Below are 17,088 nucleotides of genomic sequence, written 5' to 3' on the forward strand. Positions count from 1 at the left end.
TTCACCCACCATATAGCCCGGACTTGGCTCTATCCGATTTTCACCTCTTTGCTCACATGAAACGCTGGCTAGGAGGATAACATTTTGGCACAGACATCGATCTGCAGACCAGCGTAGAAACACGGCTGAAAACGCAGGCGGCTCCGTTCTATGACGAGGGTATTGGAAAGTTGGTACCACGCTACGAAAAATGTCTAAATCGGAGTGGCGACTATGTAGAGAAATAGCGTAACTATGTAAGTACTTGTTACAAATAAATAATTTTTTGTTTTCGCTGTGGTTTTAATTTCGTGACCGATCGGACCTTGAAAAAAATAACCCTCGTAATTTATTAAAATTTATAAATTTAATGAAAAACATGCTATAATTTTAATTTCTTATTACGATATATGTATTATTATTATTATTAAAGTGAAACTGTTACAATTAATCAATTTTGTTCAAAAGAGGGAAAGAGAATTTTAAAATTTATTTAATGACTGATAAAGCTTTTTTGTAATTTTATTCACTTTGATTTTTATATTTTCATTTTAATTATAATTACGATTAATAATTTTAATTAAGTAGATTGCGATGCTCCACTGACAATATACTAATTATATACTTGAAAGATTGTCAATTTAATAACGCAACTTTTTTTTTAATATAAAAGAAAATGTTTTTGGGTTCATTTTAAAATTAAATTATTTTTTTAAAAAAGTTTTTAAAAAGAATTTTATAATACGCATGCCCATAAAATATCTTCCTTCGAAGAAAAGCAAATTTTAATTGATATATTAATGAACTATGTAGGTAAATAGAAATATAAATGTAGTATAAAAAAAACGAAATATACATTAAGAAAAGTACGGGTCATTGAAAAAGATTGCAGCAATAAAATAAATAATCATATCTCCCTATGTAATTGAGATAAAGCATTAACAGAAAATGCATAATAATCGGGATATCGAGGTTTTTAAATTTGACCGGCCGTGAACTTGAGCCAGTGCACACAACGGCATAACGCACAACGTCTCTACGCCACTTTCAATCAGTGAATTGGCGAAATTTAACAGAGAGCACAGTGTGTTTTGTGGTTAGTGGAATATAATTCAGTTTCATCAACTGATCGGACTTCTCCAGCATTCAGTTATTACGGACTTTCCGGCATTTTTATGGCGATGATTCTCCTCATACAAACATCATTAGACGGTTGTGCGAGCAGTTTAAGGAATCTGCTACGTGGAAGTGAAAAAAATCCGCCAGGCGGCCCAAAACGACTGACGAAGCAGTTGAGCGTGTACGCCAAATTTATTTAAAAGCCCTAAAAAAAAAAATCAATTTCTAGGTAAAGTTTACAGTTAGTAATTCCAAAGACAACTATTCAAAATGTGTTGCGCAAGATTTTACGCCCAAAAAATTCAGCTTACACATCAAATTAAACCTACGGATCATCCTGAACGTGTTGAATTTGCAAGTAAAAGGCTTATTAACACTAACGATAACGAAATATTTTTAAAACATGTTATATTTACGGATAAAGCGACTTTCCAAGTCAGTGGTTTCGTCAACCGGCATAATTTTAGGATATGGGGATCTAAGCAACCCAATGAAATCATTGAGTGTGTCAAGAGATTCCCCAAAAATATACATGTGGTGCGTTTGATGTTCGATCATGTGATTAGCCCATTAATTTTTCATGAGCCTACTATCACAGAGAATATTTATTTAGACATGTTACAAGTACGTTTTCCTACAAGATCAAATTGAACAAGTAAAGCTGCTGCTGTAATGTTTCAACAAGATGGCGCGACCCTAAACTTTAGCCTAGGCGTTCGACACGTTCTCAATGAAACATTCTCTAATCGTAAAATTGGTAGGGCCGATCCTGTTCTTTGGCCCCCTACAAGCTCAGATTTGACATCCTTAGACTTTTTCCTATAGGGATACGTTAATAACATTGTCTATGATTTAAAAAGCAGGGATGTACGACGTTTAAGATAAAGGATCACCGCTGCTATTGCTAGAGTTACGACTGCGATGATCCAGCTTACTTGGACAGAAGTCCAAGTTTAGTCCAGATTATCGGCTGGATGTTTGCAGAACCACCAACGAAGTCCATATTGAAACATTATAAGTTATGTAAATAAACATTTAAGTTTAACAATATTTAAATAAAATATTCGTGGATATCTCTAGTAGTTTCTGAGATACAATTTTTTTTTATTTCTGCAACCTTCTTCGATGGTCCTTATGTGATAAATATTGAATGAAATAACGAATAAAAAATAATAATATTGTAGTATGAAAAAGATTGTGGTTATTTTATGAAATAAAATTTTTTTATCCACGTTTGAAAATTTTTATTGCAGATAATTTTATTTTACTCTTTTCATAACAATGTAAAAAAAAAAGAAGAAATTAATTAAAGTTTATTTATTTAAATTTATATGACTTTATACACCAGAATATAAAATTATATACATCATGAAATTTAAGAGACGATAAGGATGTTTCCACTTATAACCTTCATTTGAATTATGTAAAATTTTCACGTTAAATTATAATTTTAATACATTTGGTTGCTTACTGTAATTTAAGTTAAGATAAACTTGCATACAAAAAACAACTACTGAATCATATGTTCAGGGTACACAGTTTTAGTCAAAAAAGGAAAACCATTTATTCATGTGAATACAAATCATCATAAAATTTAATAACGTGAAAATCTGGAAAATGTTTGTGTCACAAATTAAACAAAATTTGTGTAATAGTAGTTATTCTGCAGTTAATTAAAATACTTCATTCATATGCTTTTTAATTTAAATGGTTAAATTTCCTTATTGGTAGACTACAATTTCGATTTTGTTTTAATATGTGGTTATCCGACCCTCTATTATATGTGATACTATGAGCGGTGAGTGATCTAATTTTGTTAAATGATGTATTTGTCAAAATAATAATTGATCTTGCAAAAAATGTTTCGTTCTATGATCCTTTTCTTATTTTGTGTTTAACCTTAAGGACCACCGTTAATCATTGCTTCAGAGGATGAGATAAATAATTTTTTGCGTGTGTGAAAATATCATGCCTGACGGGATTCGAACTCAGGTCGCTACCATTCGCGCCACGGAGGCCGGCATTTTTTATCCTATTTAAGACTTATAATTTAAAACAGAAAGAGGAATCGGAATATGGCGGCTTTAAATCAGGACGTAAATGATTAATGATGGTAATTTATATTTGAGAACATGGGTATTTCGAAAAAAAAAACAAGTTCATAATAAAGAACTCTAGTAGTAATGATGGCTTACGATGAATAATTAGGGGATGGTAAGGTAATGAAAAACTAAACACTTCTGATACTACGTTATCGTATAAACATAATACAGGAAAATGAAATTATTAATTCGATTCGATGACATTACATTGTAAATAACATAATTTTTTTTTTTAATGACTTGTATTTAATAAAAACTATTCCTTCATAAAACACGAAAATATATTTTTAGAATTTCTTTTTAATAATTTAGTGATATCCAAAATAATAAACAAATATTTAATAAAAATTTTTTTTGGCGACCTCCGTTGCTAATGTGGCATAACTGCCTAAGTAGGCATTTCGGCATTTCCTGCGAAGCTCCCGGGTTCAAATCTCGCTTCCAATTTCCATCGAACTAATGACCATAGTTGTAGCTCGCGCATTCATAAAATAAATACTATTACATTAAAAATATATAATTTTATACAAAAATATAACCTGTTTATTACTTCCTTGTACGAAATAAAGGAAGTATTGTGATCGCGAAAAATTTCGGTTTTCAGATTTCAACGGAAATATTCATTTTAACCGTCCCTGAATCCATTTTGACTAGTTTCGGCGTGACGTCTGTACGTACGTACGTATGCATCTTGCATAACTCAAAAACGATTAGCTACAGGATGTTAAATTTTGAATTTAGGACAGTTAATAACATCAAGTTGTGCAACTCCATTTTTTTTTTAAATCGTCTGAATCAAAAGTGTCCAAACAAATTTGGTTTTTTGACTTTTTTTAACTTCTGTAATAAGCCCCTATTGAGAGCTTTTCAACGATGTACGATAAGTGGTACTTATTTTCATTGGTTCCAGAGTTATAGCCAAATAAAATTTCAATTAATGAAATATATTGATATTTGGGAAGACACGTCGGTTCATATTAGATTTCATCTTCTTTTTTTAACTTTCTTTTTTTAATTTAAATGTATTGATTTATTAATAATTATTAAGCTCTGATTTAAAAAAAAAAATACAATAAATAATAATTCAATAATGAAAATAATAAAAAAAAAATTAAAATATATCAGAAGTTATCAGTAAAATAAAGTTTTATGTACTTTTCATTTTAATAAATGATGGGTATATATAATTTAATAGGCGTACAAGGAACTCATATTTTGTCCAAATCAGATTTTTTGATATTTATTAACAAAATTGTAATCTATTTTATCGGATATAATTTATTACTTGATGTCCTTGTAATTCCGTTTAAATTGGATAATGGATAGTAATTTATTAAATTTTTTCCCAAAAAAGGAAACAAAAATCGGGTCAAATAATATGCTGTATTATTTACAATCCATAATGCGGGTTATTTGAAAGTTAAAAATATAAATACAATGATTTACATTCAACTAAAACAATAAAATATATATTGGAAACAGAACAGTGAGCATTTATTTGTACAAAACTGTTGGAACGTTGGTATTTATAATAAATGTAATATAAAATAAATATTCCACTTATATAAAATATATTCAGTGTTATAAATAAGTTATTTACGGATTCTTAATGGAGGAGATTGCATTAGTTTTATTATAATAGTCAGCCCGATAAGGGTTACTCAGTATAGAAACTCCAACAATGGAATTTAAGTTACGATCGTAAGAAAACGAAATTCCTATAATAATACATTTAACACTTACAAATTTACGCACGGGTCATTAATTTGAAACATTCGTTCTTTACTGTAGAAACAATTGTAGCGACATTTCCATTGAAATTGTTGAGTAAGTTTAGTAATAACGTACTAAATATTTACAAATAAGTTATATTATCTTAATGTAACTAAATATTATTATAATAATAATTTAATGTTTATTATTATAATTTAATGTTATTTAATATTATTATTATCTTAATGTTGATCAAATAAAAATTCAAAAAATGTAAACTAAGATAATAAATAGTCAATAAAATAACGCTCAGAAACCATTTAAAAAAAAACCATTAAATAAATAAATATATACAAATAATAAAAATTGGATATTAAATGCGAATTTTGATTGTTAAACGATCATTTTCAGTAGATATAGAAGAATCAACTAAATTATAATGTGTTTTTTTCTTATCAACGAATGTTACATCCGCTCCGTTCGTTTTGATTTATGATATTTAAAGTTTGATAAAAATGTTGGGTTCATCAAATACAAAATTATTCTATTATTATCTACCTGTCAAGAAATTAATCTGCTCTACAAACGAGTAGTTTTTAACAGTGGCTTTAAATATTTACTTCACCTCGTTGTTCTAACTGAATAATAATAATACTTAAGAAAAAGAAAGTGAAGTCCTATATGAATTTCGGGAATCAGCTTTGCCCTTGATGAAATACTACTTAGGAGGAAAATAATTAAGTAGAACATTAATGTAGATAAGTATGCAAACAAAGAATTAAGTAAAAAAAAAAAAAGTAATCTTTGAGTTAATTTTAAGATACGGGACCCTTTGTAACCGTATCTCACTAGTCCTTCAAGGATTGTAACCAAAGTTAAATAACATAAACGACATTTAGAACTTCTGTTTTCCTTATTCTAAGCATATATTCACTACGGTATATAAGAAAAAAAAAATGCAGCTGATCAAGTATCAAGAATTACCCTACTTTTGTTATTTAAACTCTAATAATTGCTTTTTATGTTCCTAATGTGTACATTTGAAATCTGTTTAGTTTGTTAAGAAAAAGCAACTCTAAGGCCCACATAGGGCTATACGGCCCTATGAGAATGATGGACCTATGAAATATAGATGAGATGATTCAAGCGAACCATTCCTACGATTTATGCTTATTTGAATCCCAATCACTGAAGTACAACGGAATCCACTGTCTATTATTCAAATCCGTGTAAAGTACCTTACATTTCTAGGATTTATTAGATCATCAATTGAAAATTTTTATTCTAGGGTTTGAAATTAAAAAAAAAGGTCAATTTAAAAACGCACTTTTCGTTTAATTTATGGTGTGGTCCTCTTGATTATCACAATTATCACAATCTCGTCCTTTTTTCTTACCGCCAATGAATTAAATAACATATATGATAAACAATGGATTGATCGACACGGACCAGTAAAATGGCCAGCTCGATCACCCGATTTCACGCCAGGGGACTTTTTCCGTAGGGGTTTTATGAAGTTGTTAGTAGGCTACATTTACAGTATTGTCGTCGGTTTTTTTCACTTATTAATGACAAAGGTATTGAAATTTTGGATCGTGTTTATTTCATGCAACGAGGAATGGTTTCATTTAAATGGCTACATTAGCAGCCAAAACTGCCGAATATGGAGCGCTGAAAACCCTCACGCGTTTCTTGAACGACCATTACAGCACGTAAAATAATTATTTGGTATGCGATTTCCTGGCGTCGTGTAATAAGGCCTTTATTTTTTTTTAAATCTTAGATTGTGAAGTTTACCGCAACTTAATCGAGATTTATGTGTCATACTGCTAATGAAACGCTGGATATGTTACGGGAATTTTTTGGCCATCGTTTGATATCAGAAGGGTTTGATATCCTTCAAGATCCCCAGATCTTACATCTGCAGAATTTTCCTTTGGCGGTATTTAAAAAGTGTAGTTTTTAAAAACAATCCTCATGCATTAGACGAGTTGAAGGAAAACATTGAAAGTGAGATTTCAAACATTACTCAGCAAACATTACAAAACGTGGCTGCAAATGTTATGAAACGTGTACGAACTTGCATCAGGATCAGAGGAAATCATTTTGTACATCTATTTTAAAGTTTTATTAAAGGTGATTTGTACATTATTTTATAAGTATTTTATTAAAATTAATATTTTTGTAATAAATTCATGTTGTCAAACAGAGGGGTTGCGTCCTTTTTGAAACACGCATTATAATTTATTCCCATCTTCCACTTAACGTGATACATATAAAATTAGTGATCACGACCCGGGAAAAAAGTGGAAAGGAGATTTTTAGCACGATTAATTACTATAAATTCCCTATGTTATAGTACATACTATTCTTAAAAATGCTGGGAAAAAATCATGTACATTTTTTTTACTATGAGACGGTTTGTAAATTACAGTTGAGGGAAAACTATGTCCCTTTTTTATGATTACAAATAGTTGATCAAAAACATGAGGTATACATGAAAATATGAGGTATACTTACCAAGAAGTGTGTAAAGCAACCGTTGAATATTTGAATCTCACGTTTGTTGAATACTCAATTGCTCAACCTATTTCATGTTATAAAATGTATTGAAGTTGGGCAGATAACATGTGTTTAGATATTCGTGCCTTTGTATATTTAAGAGGTACTAACACGTACTACAAGATTCTCAAGAAGATTCTGGAAGAAATCTTAATGGTCTCTATTTTCCAAGAACAGTACCTGGCACTACGATACTTTATTTAAATATGTAGGTTATATGAAAATATACTTGCACTGTCTTCTTATTTTTTAATACTAGAACTGTGTCTGAAAATTTAGATTTTTATTTTGCTTATAATTCACAACGAAATAATTATTTAAAATCACCGATGAAAAAAAAAATAACAAGGGCCCAGTAACTAAATAATATTCACCTGGGATATCTAGCAGCAACAGAAACTTTAAGGCTCTGATTCCATCAGTTCCACGTATATAGTACTCAAAGTGACAAATTTGTAGATTTTTCGTTCAAGATATTTCGAATTACTAGACCAAATACATCCAATGCATGCGCGCGCGTGCACACACACAATATTTATATACATATAATATACATTGCATTTATCCTAGTTTTTTGCATTCTCTACATTTTTCAACTCCTTAAATCCAAAAGAAAGAAATAAGAATGTTGAAAATTTATTCTTGGAAAAACCTATCACAATTATCTCTTGTTATAATATATTATTATGTACTGTAATATCTGCAGAGAAAGTGAAAAAAAAAAAATACACTACAAAAAAGTGTTTCTATCTTTATCTGTAAAAAAAAAATAATAATAATTTGCATGAAAAAATAACAAATAATCATTTGCCCAACATCAACGGCAAAGAGGTAGCGTTTCTTTTTCATTCGGAAGGTTCTGAGATTGTATCCCAATGATGATTTGAATTTTTCACAGGTTAAAATATTCATTGTTAATATAAAAAAATGGGTGAAGTGTAACTTTAATTGGACGTATAAGCTTGCGTCCAACGTATCCAGGAGACAGAGTAAATCATACAATACTGTTTTATACAACTCAAGTTGAAAGTGAAAATTTATCTTACACTGTGGACTACTTAAACTCTCCATTCAGACTAAAGACCTTCTATAAATTACCTAATTTAGTTGGAAGTCGTGCCTACTATCTAACCAAATTGTATATACCACTAAATATTGTCTGCTGAAACAGTACAAAACATTGTTATGCACAAAATTTTCTATTATACAATAGAATTAGCTGTCCCTACTCTTAAAGAGATAAATAGAAACTGTTATGAACGATCTCGCCTGAATACCGTTAATACGTTGTGGTAGATTTTAGAGCGAGGTTGGACTGTATGTTCATAGTGATGAATTGAAACAACGCCTTGTTGAATTGTTATTTAATTTGTTGTCTTGACATTTCGATAACATAATTGAATATTTAACTTATAACGTAACATATATAATTAAAATTAATAACATGTAAGTATATTAATAAATTAAGCGTTCATCCGGACGGAATGTGCATCACGACCTCTCTGAGTCAGATTAGAGCGCCGAATGAATAGAAGGTCACTCACTACGTCATAATGACCACTGCTTGCGATATTATGACGTAGGACATCGTGTGTTCAGATTGCCCCTGACCAAGCTTGTCGGAGAGCCCTTGCCCTCGCCAGTAGCAGCACCCGACAGCACAAGTGGAACGGAACAGGAATAAATCATTCATTTCCTAAATAGAGCAATACATAGCCAATCATCAAACTTCAGCATTCTTCACAATGCTTTTCTATTATTGTGTTATAGTTGCGTTTTGGGACCAAAAGTCCGACTTCATATAGAGTTGAAATATCAATGAAATCATGCTCTTTGTAAAATTAAAAAAAAAAATTAAAGTTTCAGTTTTAATTTCTTAGTTTAGATAAGCTAGTTTTAATAATTGACGTTAGAAAGTGACAACTTAATAGTAACTGAGAAAGTGTTAAAAGTATTGCGATACAATAATATTTTGCCTTCAATTCTCGTGTTCGATTAGTTGGTTGGTTGGACCAACCCATGTTGGGTAATTTATAGCGGCCTTATGCCGTATCTCATGCTCCATATATACGGTAGGATAATATATCAATTCGTTTCAAAAACGCTGAGAGCTTGAAAATTCAACCGTCATAGAAATTTATATGAAAAAATGTGTATCGTAAAGAATCCTTGGATAAGATAAATGCTAATTATGTTTGTGATAAAATTAGAGAGTTTTTAGTGAAATAAATTCATTAAATATTGTTTAATAGTACAAAAACCTAATGTTACATATTAATGGACATGTATTTTCTGAATCACTGTTATTAAATTCAGTTTTTCTACTGTATAATTCCTAAATAAATTTACACTTCTTAAAACTTCTGTTTCCAAAAAGAATGTTAAATTTTTTCAAGTTTTATTTTTGTATTTGTATTTTTGCCAGACTCCTACATCTACTTATGATGATTATTTGAAAATATAAATACACAAGTAGCTTGAGATTTTTATTTTTCTAAACGGTTATGGACGTGATTTTTCTATTTACATTTATTGTTTTTAATAAAATGAATCACATATTACTGTTAATCTCTAGCAATAATTGATTTGTACTTACCTATGACACTGAGCTTGACTTTGTGGTTCCTAGTCGGTGATTTCTTAAAATCAACTCTGCAACGATATTCAGCATCATCTGACTGTATAACATTGTCTAAAGACAGTGCTGCAGGTTCAGACATTGTACGGAAATATGCTCTATCACTTAACACCTTTTCATCTTTCCAGTGAGAGGCTTTATCTGCATTTTTACCTCGCTGATCGTAACTGAAAAAAAAAAAAAATAAAAGTTCACGTTATTGCCATCATTAGTATTTGATTGCATTTATTTAACTAACAGATCAGTTATGGACACATGTTGCTAGTATTTATTATGAAAGATACGTGACTCGTTAGACCCAATAATAATATTTGTTGTAAAATTATGTGTATAACAATAATACTAAATATAGGATTAATGTTTTGATCGGGCGACGTAATTTATTTGTATCTAAAGGGATTAAATGTTAAAATACCCTATAAAACAATAAAAAATCTGTTCAGTAAATAATCATACAGCTATTATCACTAAATATGAAGAATTTTTTAAATAACGGTTTTTATTTTACGTAATATTCATTTTTAAAAAGCATTTTACATTAATACGATTTAGACACGTATCCAATCACTTTCACTTCAGAAAGATGGGTGTAACCTTACTATATATGATAAAGATACACCTTCTCAGTATATGCTTAAGATTCCCTAGGGAAAATAAGTTCCTGAATCTTTTAACATCTATCTGGCTATAAAGGGAACTTCCTAACTAAGTTAAAATTTGGCAGACATATTCGCATGAAGCACAAGAATGAAATATCAAAAAATAAACCGAAAAAGAAATTTTTCAAAATATAATTCAATAAAGTTGAAATTGTACTCAGGGTAAAATATACCTTCCTCCTAATATCAAATTTTAGAATATATATGGGAATTAAAAAAAAATCAATTAAAACCAATTGTGAAATTAAAAAAAACTTATTGTTTTTATAGATTAGCAGAAAATTGTTCTTTGAAAATACTCAATAATAAAGTAAATAAAAATAAAAGATCAGGAAGAGGTAAAAAATTTAAAGGGAGTTGGTTTCAAACAATTGAAGATAATTCAGAAGGATTAAATTTTTTAACCAGGATCAATTTCACACAAAAAAAACTTACATGAGAAATTTTTTTTTTTCTAATTCGGTGCAACCACCTCTTTTATTTATTTAGTTATTTTTTAATTATCCATTTAAGCCTCAATTCTTCATCAAATATATATTCAACTAGCAGACATTTGTTTGTAAATTTCCAGATTTTCGTATAAATACATTTTGGCCGGTTAATATGTATATGTCAGGACATTCTCATAAACTTTCAATTTCAACTAGATGGTCAGTTTTCTCGCTGCATAAAAAATTACTTACCGCGTTGAAATTCTTGATATTAATAAAAAATATTGATAAAAAGGAGACTTTAAAAAACTGCCCTAAAAAACAAAAGCTCCTTTACAATTTTTCTTTAAATTTTGATATTAAGATTCCACCAAATTTAAAAAATATAAAGTCCAACTCTTCTGAAATCTGCAATATAAATAGCTGAAATTCAAAAAACAGCTGAAAGAGCATCAATTTTTAACCTTTAGAATATATTTAGAAGTCAGTTTTTCATTTTTTTAAAGTTACTTTATTTTATAATTTTGTTTTTATTTTTATTTAAATAAGAGAGTCTTACAAAAATGCTATTTGCACAAATAAAAAGCCGTTTTGAAGGTATAAAATAAGTAGAAAGTTGCATTTTGATTAAAAATACGAAATATATTCGGAAAAACGACATAAACTTGCTTCTGTTAATAATGTTTTCAAGAATGCGGGAGAATATGCATCTCTTTTTATTAATTTAAATTTTCTTGAATTATATGAAGAAAATGACCTAATCCTCTATTCTTATCGGAACATCATAATACTTTACACAAATCACGTTAGGAATGATGTCCTAATTATAAAAAATCTGATGTGGACACCACATAACTTACTGTAGCCTATTAAATTATATATACATATTTTTTGCTGCACTTCATTTAAACTTATTTCATTTGAAAGTGATATACGATCCTCCAATTCTTAAATAAAGTGAACAGTTACACAATTCCATTGTAGTGGATACCACATTGCATCACATATTTTTTTGGTGTCCGTATCAGCATTTTATATTAGTTTATATGTATTTTATTACAGGTCGCACAAGTAGTTACGTGGTGTAAGTGTGAACGTGTCAGATGCGTAATCTTGCACACATCGATTCGAATCTCACTACATATATATATATATATATATATATATATATATTTAGTTTTTTTTTTTAAATTTAAATATACTGATTTATTAAAAACTAGCAGACCCGGCAACGCTTCGCTATTGCAAGATTTGAGTATATATGTATAGATTAAATAAACACAATTGAAAGTTTGATAAAACATTAACAAAATGAGCATTACGGAATTTCCCAAAATTTAACCTTTTTCTCCCTTTTCCTTTTCCCATTTTAATTTTTGCCGTGCTCCCACTCCCTTTTCCTCATTTACCCCTTTCCTTTCCACCATTTCACCTTTTCCTTGCCATCGACCTTTCCTTTCCCCATTTCTCTTCCCCCTGTTTACCTTCCCCTTCCTCTTTCCACCATTTTCTTTCCCCTTTCCATTTCCTTTTCCCGTTTCCCCCTTTTCCCGTTTCCCCTATTTTTTAATTTCTTTTTCCATTTTCCCCTTCCTCCCATTTACCTTTTTCGATTAATCCGTTTTCCATTTTTTACCTTTTCCCCTTTCGTAAATCGGTCCAGTATTTTTTTAGTTTATAGCAGACACACATACCGGGAACACTGAAATGAAATCGTAAAATATTTAGTATAGCGTGTGTTTCTTTTGCGTCCAACAAATAGCGCTGTTTAAAAAAAAAAACAGGATTTTACCCGATACAGGTGTGACATCTTAGGTATATAACACGCGCGTATTCGAAACAACGTTGTGTCAATATTTCAAAGCAATCGGTGAAGAACTTTTGAAGATTTAAGATTCTGAATAAACGAATATTTACATTTTAATTTATATAGATTATTAACCTCTGTAAAAATGTTTGAATTAAAATGGAGAAAGTATATAAAGTATTATAAAGTATAAGTATAATTTCACTAATAACTTTTGATTTTTTTTACATATTACTGTTTTTTACTGTTATCATTATTAATTGTATTTTTTTATGATCAGAGGTTAATAATCATTAATAAATCAATATATTTAAATTTAAAAACAAAGGTAAAATAAATAAATATATATATATATATGTGTGTGTGTGTGTGTGTGTGTGTGTGTGTGTGTGTGTGTGTGTGTGTGTGTGTGTGTGTGTGTGTGTGTGTGTGTGTGTGTGTGTGTGTGTGTGTATGAAGTCGTATTCGAACGGATGTGATTTCTCCTTGTTAGATCCAAATATTTCATTAATTAAAATTTTATTTGGCTTTATTTCAGGAAGTAATGAAAATAAATACCACTTATGATATCGTTGAAAAGCTCTCAATGAGGACATATTATTGCAGATAAAAAAACGTCCAAAATCCAAATGTTTTGGATTTTAGGCTCTTTGGACACTTTTGGTCCAATCGATTGCGATCAAAAGGGGAGGTGCACAAATAGGCGTTACAGTAGTCATAAATCAAAAATTTAAAAATCCTATCGCTAATTGCTTTTGAGTTATGCAAGATACATACGTATCTACGTAAATACGTCACATCGAAACTAGTAAAAATGGATTCTGGGATGACAAAAATGAATATTTCCGTTGTAAACCGATATTTCGCGATCACAATACTTCCTTTACTTTGTAAAAGAGAGTAGAAAAAGTAAACGTTTTTCAAACTGCATTTGATTTGTGTTTTTTACGCCTTTCCTAGTTTAGTCTCTAACATCCGTAGTTGACGATTACGGAGTACCTCTATTTACAAAACTAGTTTTAACCCAAGTCTTCCTGAGCTGGATTCGTCGAATAGCTAGCGATGTTATGCTCCTCCCATCCCTGCTGATATGGCCTTTTTTGCTTTGTCCCCCCCACTCTAATACTTATGCATTTCTTTAAAATAATTTTTCTGATTCTTTGTTTTAAGAATTTAAAAGTTTTATTAATTATCATTTTTATTATTATTTATTTTTAAGAATCAATATATTTTTTTTCATTAATTATATCCTGTTCTTTTAATATTAGTTTCAGTATTTCAATACAAGGAAATATTCAGCTAAAGAAATAGTATACCCGTTACATGGGGAGACACAAAGTAAAAGAAGACATGAAAGTAGAGAGAAAGTAGATTAGTAAATGGCTTACCGTCACCTGTGATTATTCCTGCCCGCACGGGTAAAACTTTGGGGACAGAGAATTTCAGATGGATCCCACGACTGGATTCACTAACTGCAAATTACGACGTTTTGTTAATTTTCATCAGTTATGAAACAGTGGCTGTAAGTGAAGCGACTTAATCTGATGACACCTAAACAAGTTGTTTTAGCTCATTGCAGGATCCGCACTGCTGAATACCTAAATTTGTAGGAGCTTGTTTTGATGTAGCGGTGGCAAAAGATACATCTGGTTTAACCAGGTTCTGTGAGTTACTTGTTTTTTCTGTGTTCTTTGCATGTGGCCGGAAAAGATAGCTTCGGCTCGGTAGAGTTTCTGAGAATTGCCCCTTTTCTTCTTTGAAAGTTGGGCAATCTCGGAGCGGGCTGTATGTGAACCACTGCAGTTTACACATTTTTTATCTGCACAGCAGTCAGTGTCATTGTAGCCTTCCTTAGCATATCGAGCACAGATTTCCGCCTTCGAACTAGATGTTGTAGTGTGATCATTACCTTGGCAATTAAATTATCGTCGTGGGTTAGGTATGAATGGTCACCCACCGGGTTGGTCTAGTGGAGAACCCGTCTTCGCAAATCAACTGATTTGGAAGTCGAGAGTTCCAGCGGTCAAGTCCTAGTAAACTTTTATACGGATTTAAATACTAGATCGTGGATACCGGTGTTCTTTGCTGGTTGCATTTCAATTAACTACACATCTCAGAAATGGTTGACCTGAGACTGTACAAGACTACACTTCACTTAAACTCATACCTATCATCCTCATTCATCCTCTGAAGTAATACCTGACTGTAATTCCCGGAGGCTAAACAGAAAAAAGGAAAGGGTATGAATGGTCTTACCCGAACCTACAGGTTCAATCCGCTCTGTGGGTTAAAGGTTAGTGTAAGAGAAGGTGTTGGTTCTTCGTCCCGCTCTGCCGTTTCATTATATGTTTCACATCTATAATTTCTTGGGTTTGAAGTTCATCAGCTATTTCTGCTATTTCCAGCTCCAAAAGGTCTCTGCAAAAAATTACTTCCCGGCTGGTAATTAAAGTTTTGTGGCACATCGTACTTACGTTTACACCACCCATATTAGTAATGCGTAAGAGAAGAGATTTACCCTGTTCATTGTTATGAGTTTCAATTAATATCGATCCGTCTCTTAATTTTTTAATCTTCTTCGGTGAGCCGCACGATCCTGATATAACCTTGTAGATCATGAAGGACGAGACCTTGTGAAAGAAGCTGAGGGGCGGGAGTTAAAACAGTTACTTCCACTAATACTGTCACTGAATTTTAGCCACTCTTTTATGCTTTTCTTGATGTATTAAAAACGTATATATATAAACCTTTATTTAAATAAAATAAAAGCCATAAAGTTACAAAAAAATAATTAAAAAATGTCCTTTTATTATAAAACTTTATTTATTATATTTTAGTATACGAGAATAAGTTAGTGGTGTTTAAATATTTATTCTAACATTAAAGTAGCTAGCAGCTACATGAATATGTAATTTGAAATACGTTTTATTGGCTATATGGAGACAGAAAATAATTATTTATTCATTTATTTTAATGTGCAATGTTTTATATGTATATGCATAATTTCAGTATACCATGTTTTATAATTTTGAAGTAATAGGGTATATAAGACGTAAAAATAATATGAAGAGCACAGCGAGTCTTAAAGTCTATTTCATCAGTTTTGTTTTATTTTTATACTTATTTCTTTATAAATTCTTTTAAAACTGCTCATATAAATCATAGTAATGAAAGATCCTTAAATTTTTTGCAATCTATTTATAATTATTAGTTAAAAAATAATAATAATTTCACAGTGTTTGGGTATAACAAACAACCACAATTACGATTCTTTCTCTCATTAATTTCATTACAAGAAATAATTAATTAGTTTTCCTTTGCTGGAAAAAATAAATCGAAAAAGATCGGCAATTTCTTTACATAAAACGAATTTTTATCGGATTTCCAAAGAATTTGAAAATCGCTACTGCTTCCGGTCATTTTATATACATATGCATAAGATTTTTTCGTCTGCTCTACCGTTCGCAAATCTTAAAAGATTTTGACCAAACTTGGTTGGGTGGGATAAACCTATTAAGAACAGAGCCCTACTGATTTCCAAGCTTATAGGTTTACACGAACCGGATTTACAGCAAACAATTTTGATTTTTGGGTACGTTCTCAAAGTTAACTGAAATCAGATATCGGCTCTTCTGAGGTACTTATTGGAATAGAGTTTTTTACATTTTATTTTGATCTTTCTTTTAATTTTTTACACTGAATAATAAACGAAAAAAACATAAGCGATAAATGAAAAGAAATATTTTTGAAAGTAATTATTTTTTTATTTCTTCTGTTTGCCTGAAACATTTGGCTAAATTTTAACAAAATATTTAAGTTATTGTTAAATTAATTTGTAAAATATCCATAAAACGCATGCTTATCTATGTAATCAATATTTTATAAATCTATTTGTATTTTATTAAGTTAAAAATAACAACTAGCAAAAACTTTGTTAAAAAAGTTACATAAGAAATGAAGTAACCAGCTGAGAATTCACAGATCGAATTTCTCTATCAATATATTTTTTTCCTAAAACTGTAAAATAACGATTAGACTTGACTTTTCCTCCAAAAGTTCAAAATAATTCTATTTTTCT

The 17,088-nt window shown here is 30.2% G+C and overlaps 1 protein-coding gene across 1 annotated transcript in view; it reads right to left on the reverse strand.

Annotated features, from left to right (window-relative positions):
• LOC142324840 (nephrin-like) overlaps nucleotides 1–17,088 on the reverse strand; it is a gene marked incomplete at its 5' end in the record, with an annotated part of 931,197 nt that overhangs the window by 584,133 nt on the left and 329,976 nt on the right. Inside the window, one exon of the mRNA XM_075365877.1 lies at nucleotides 10,072–10,280. Within this exon, the coding sequence (XP_075221992.1) occupies nucleotides 10,072–10,280 (209 nt within the window). The remainder of the gene's footprint in view (nucleotides 1–10,071; nucleotides 10,281–17,088) is intronic.

Source organism: Lycorma delicatula, chromosome 5, assembly GCF_047948215.1.
Source record: "Lycorma delicatula isolate Av1 chromosome 5, ASM4794821v1, whole genome shotgun sequence".
Taxonomy (NCBI): Eukaryota; Metazoa; Arthropoda; class Insecta; order Hemiptera; family Fulgoridae; genus Lycorma; species Lycorma delicatula.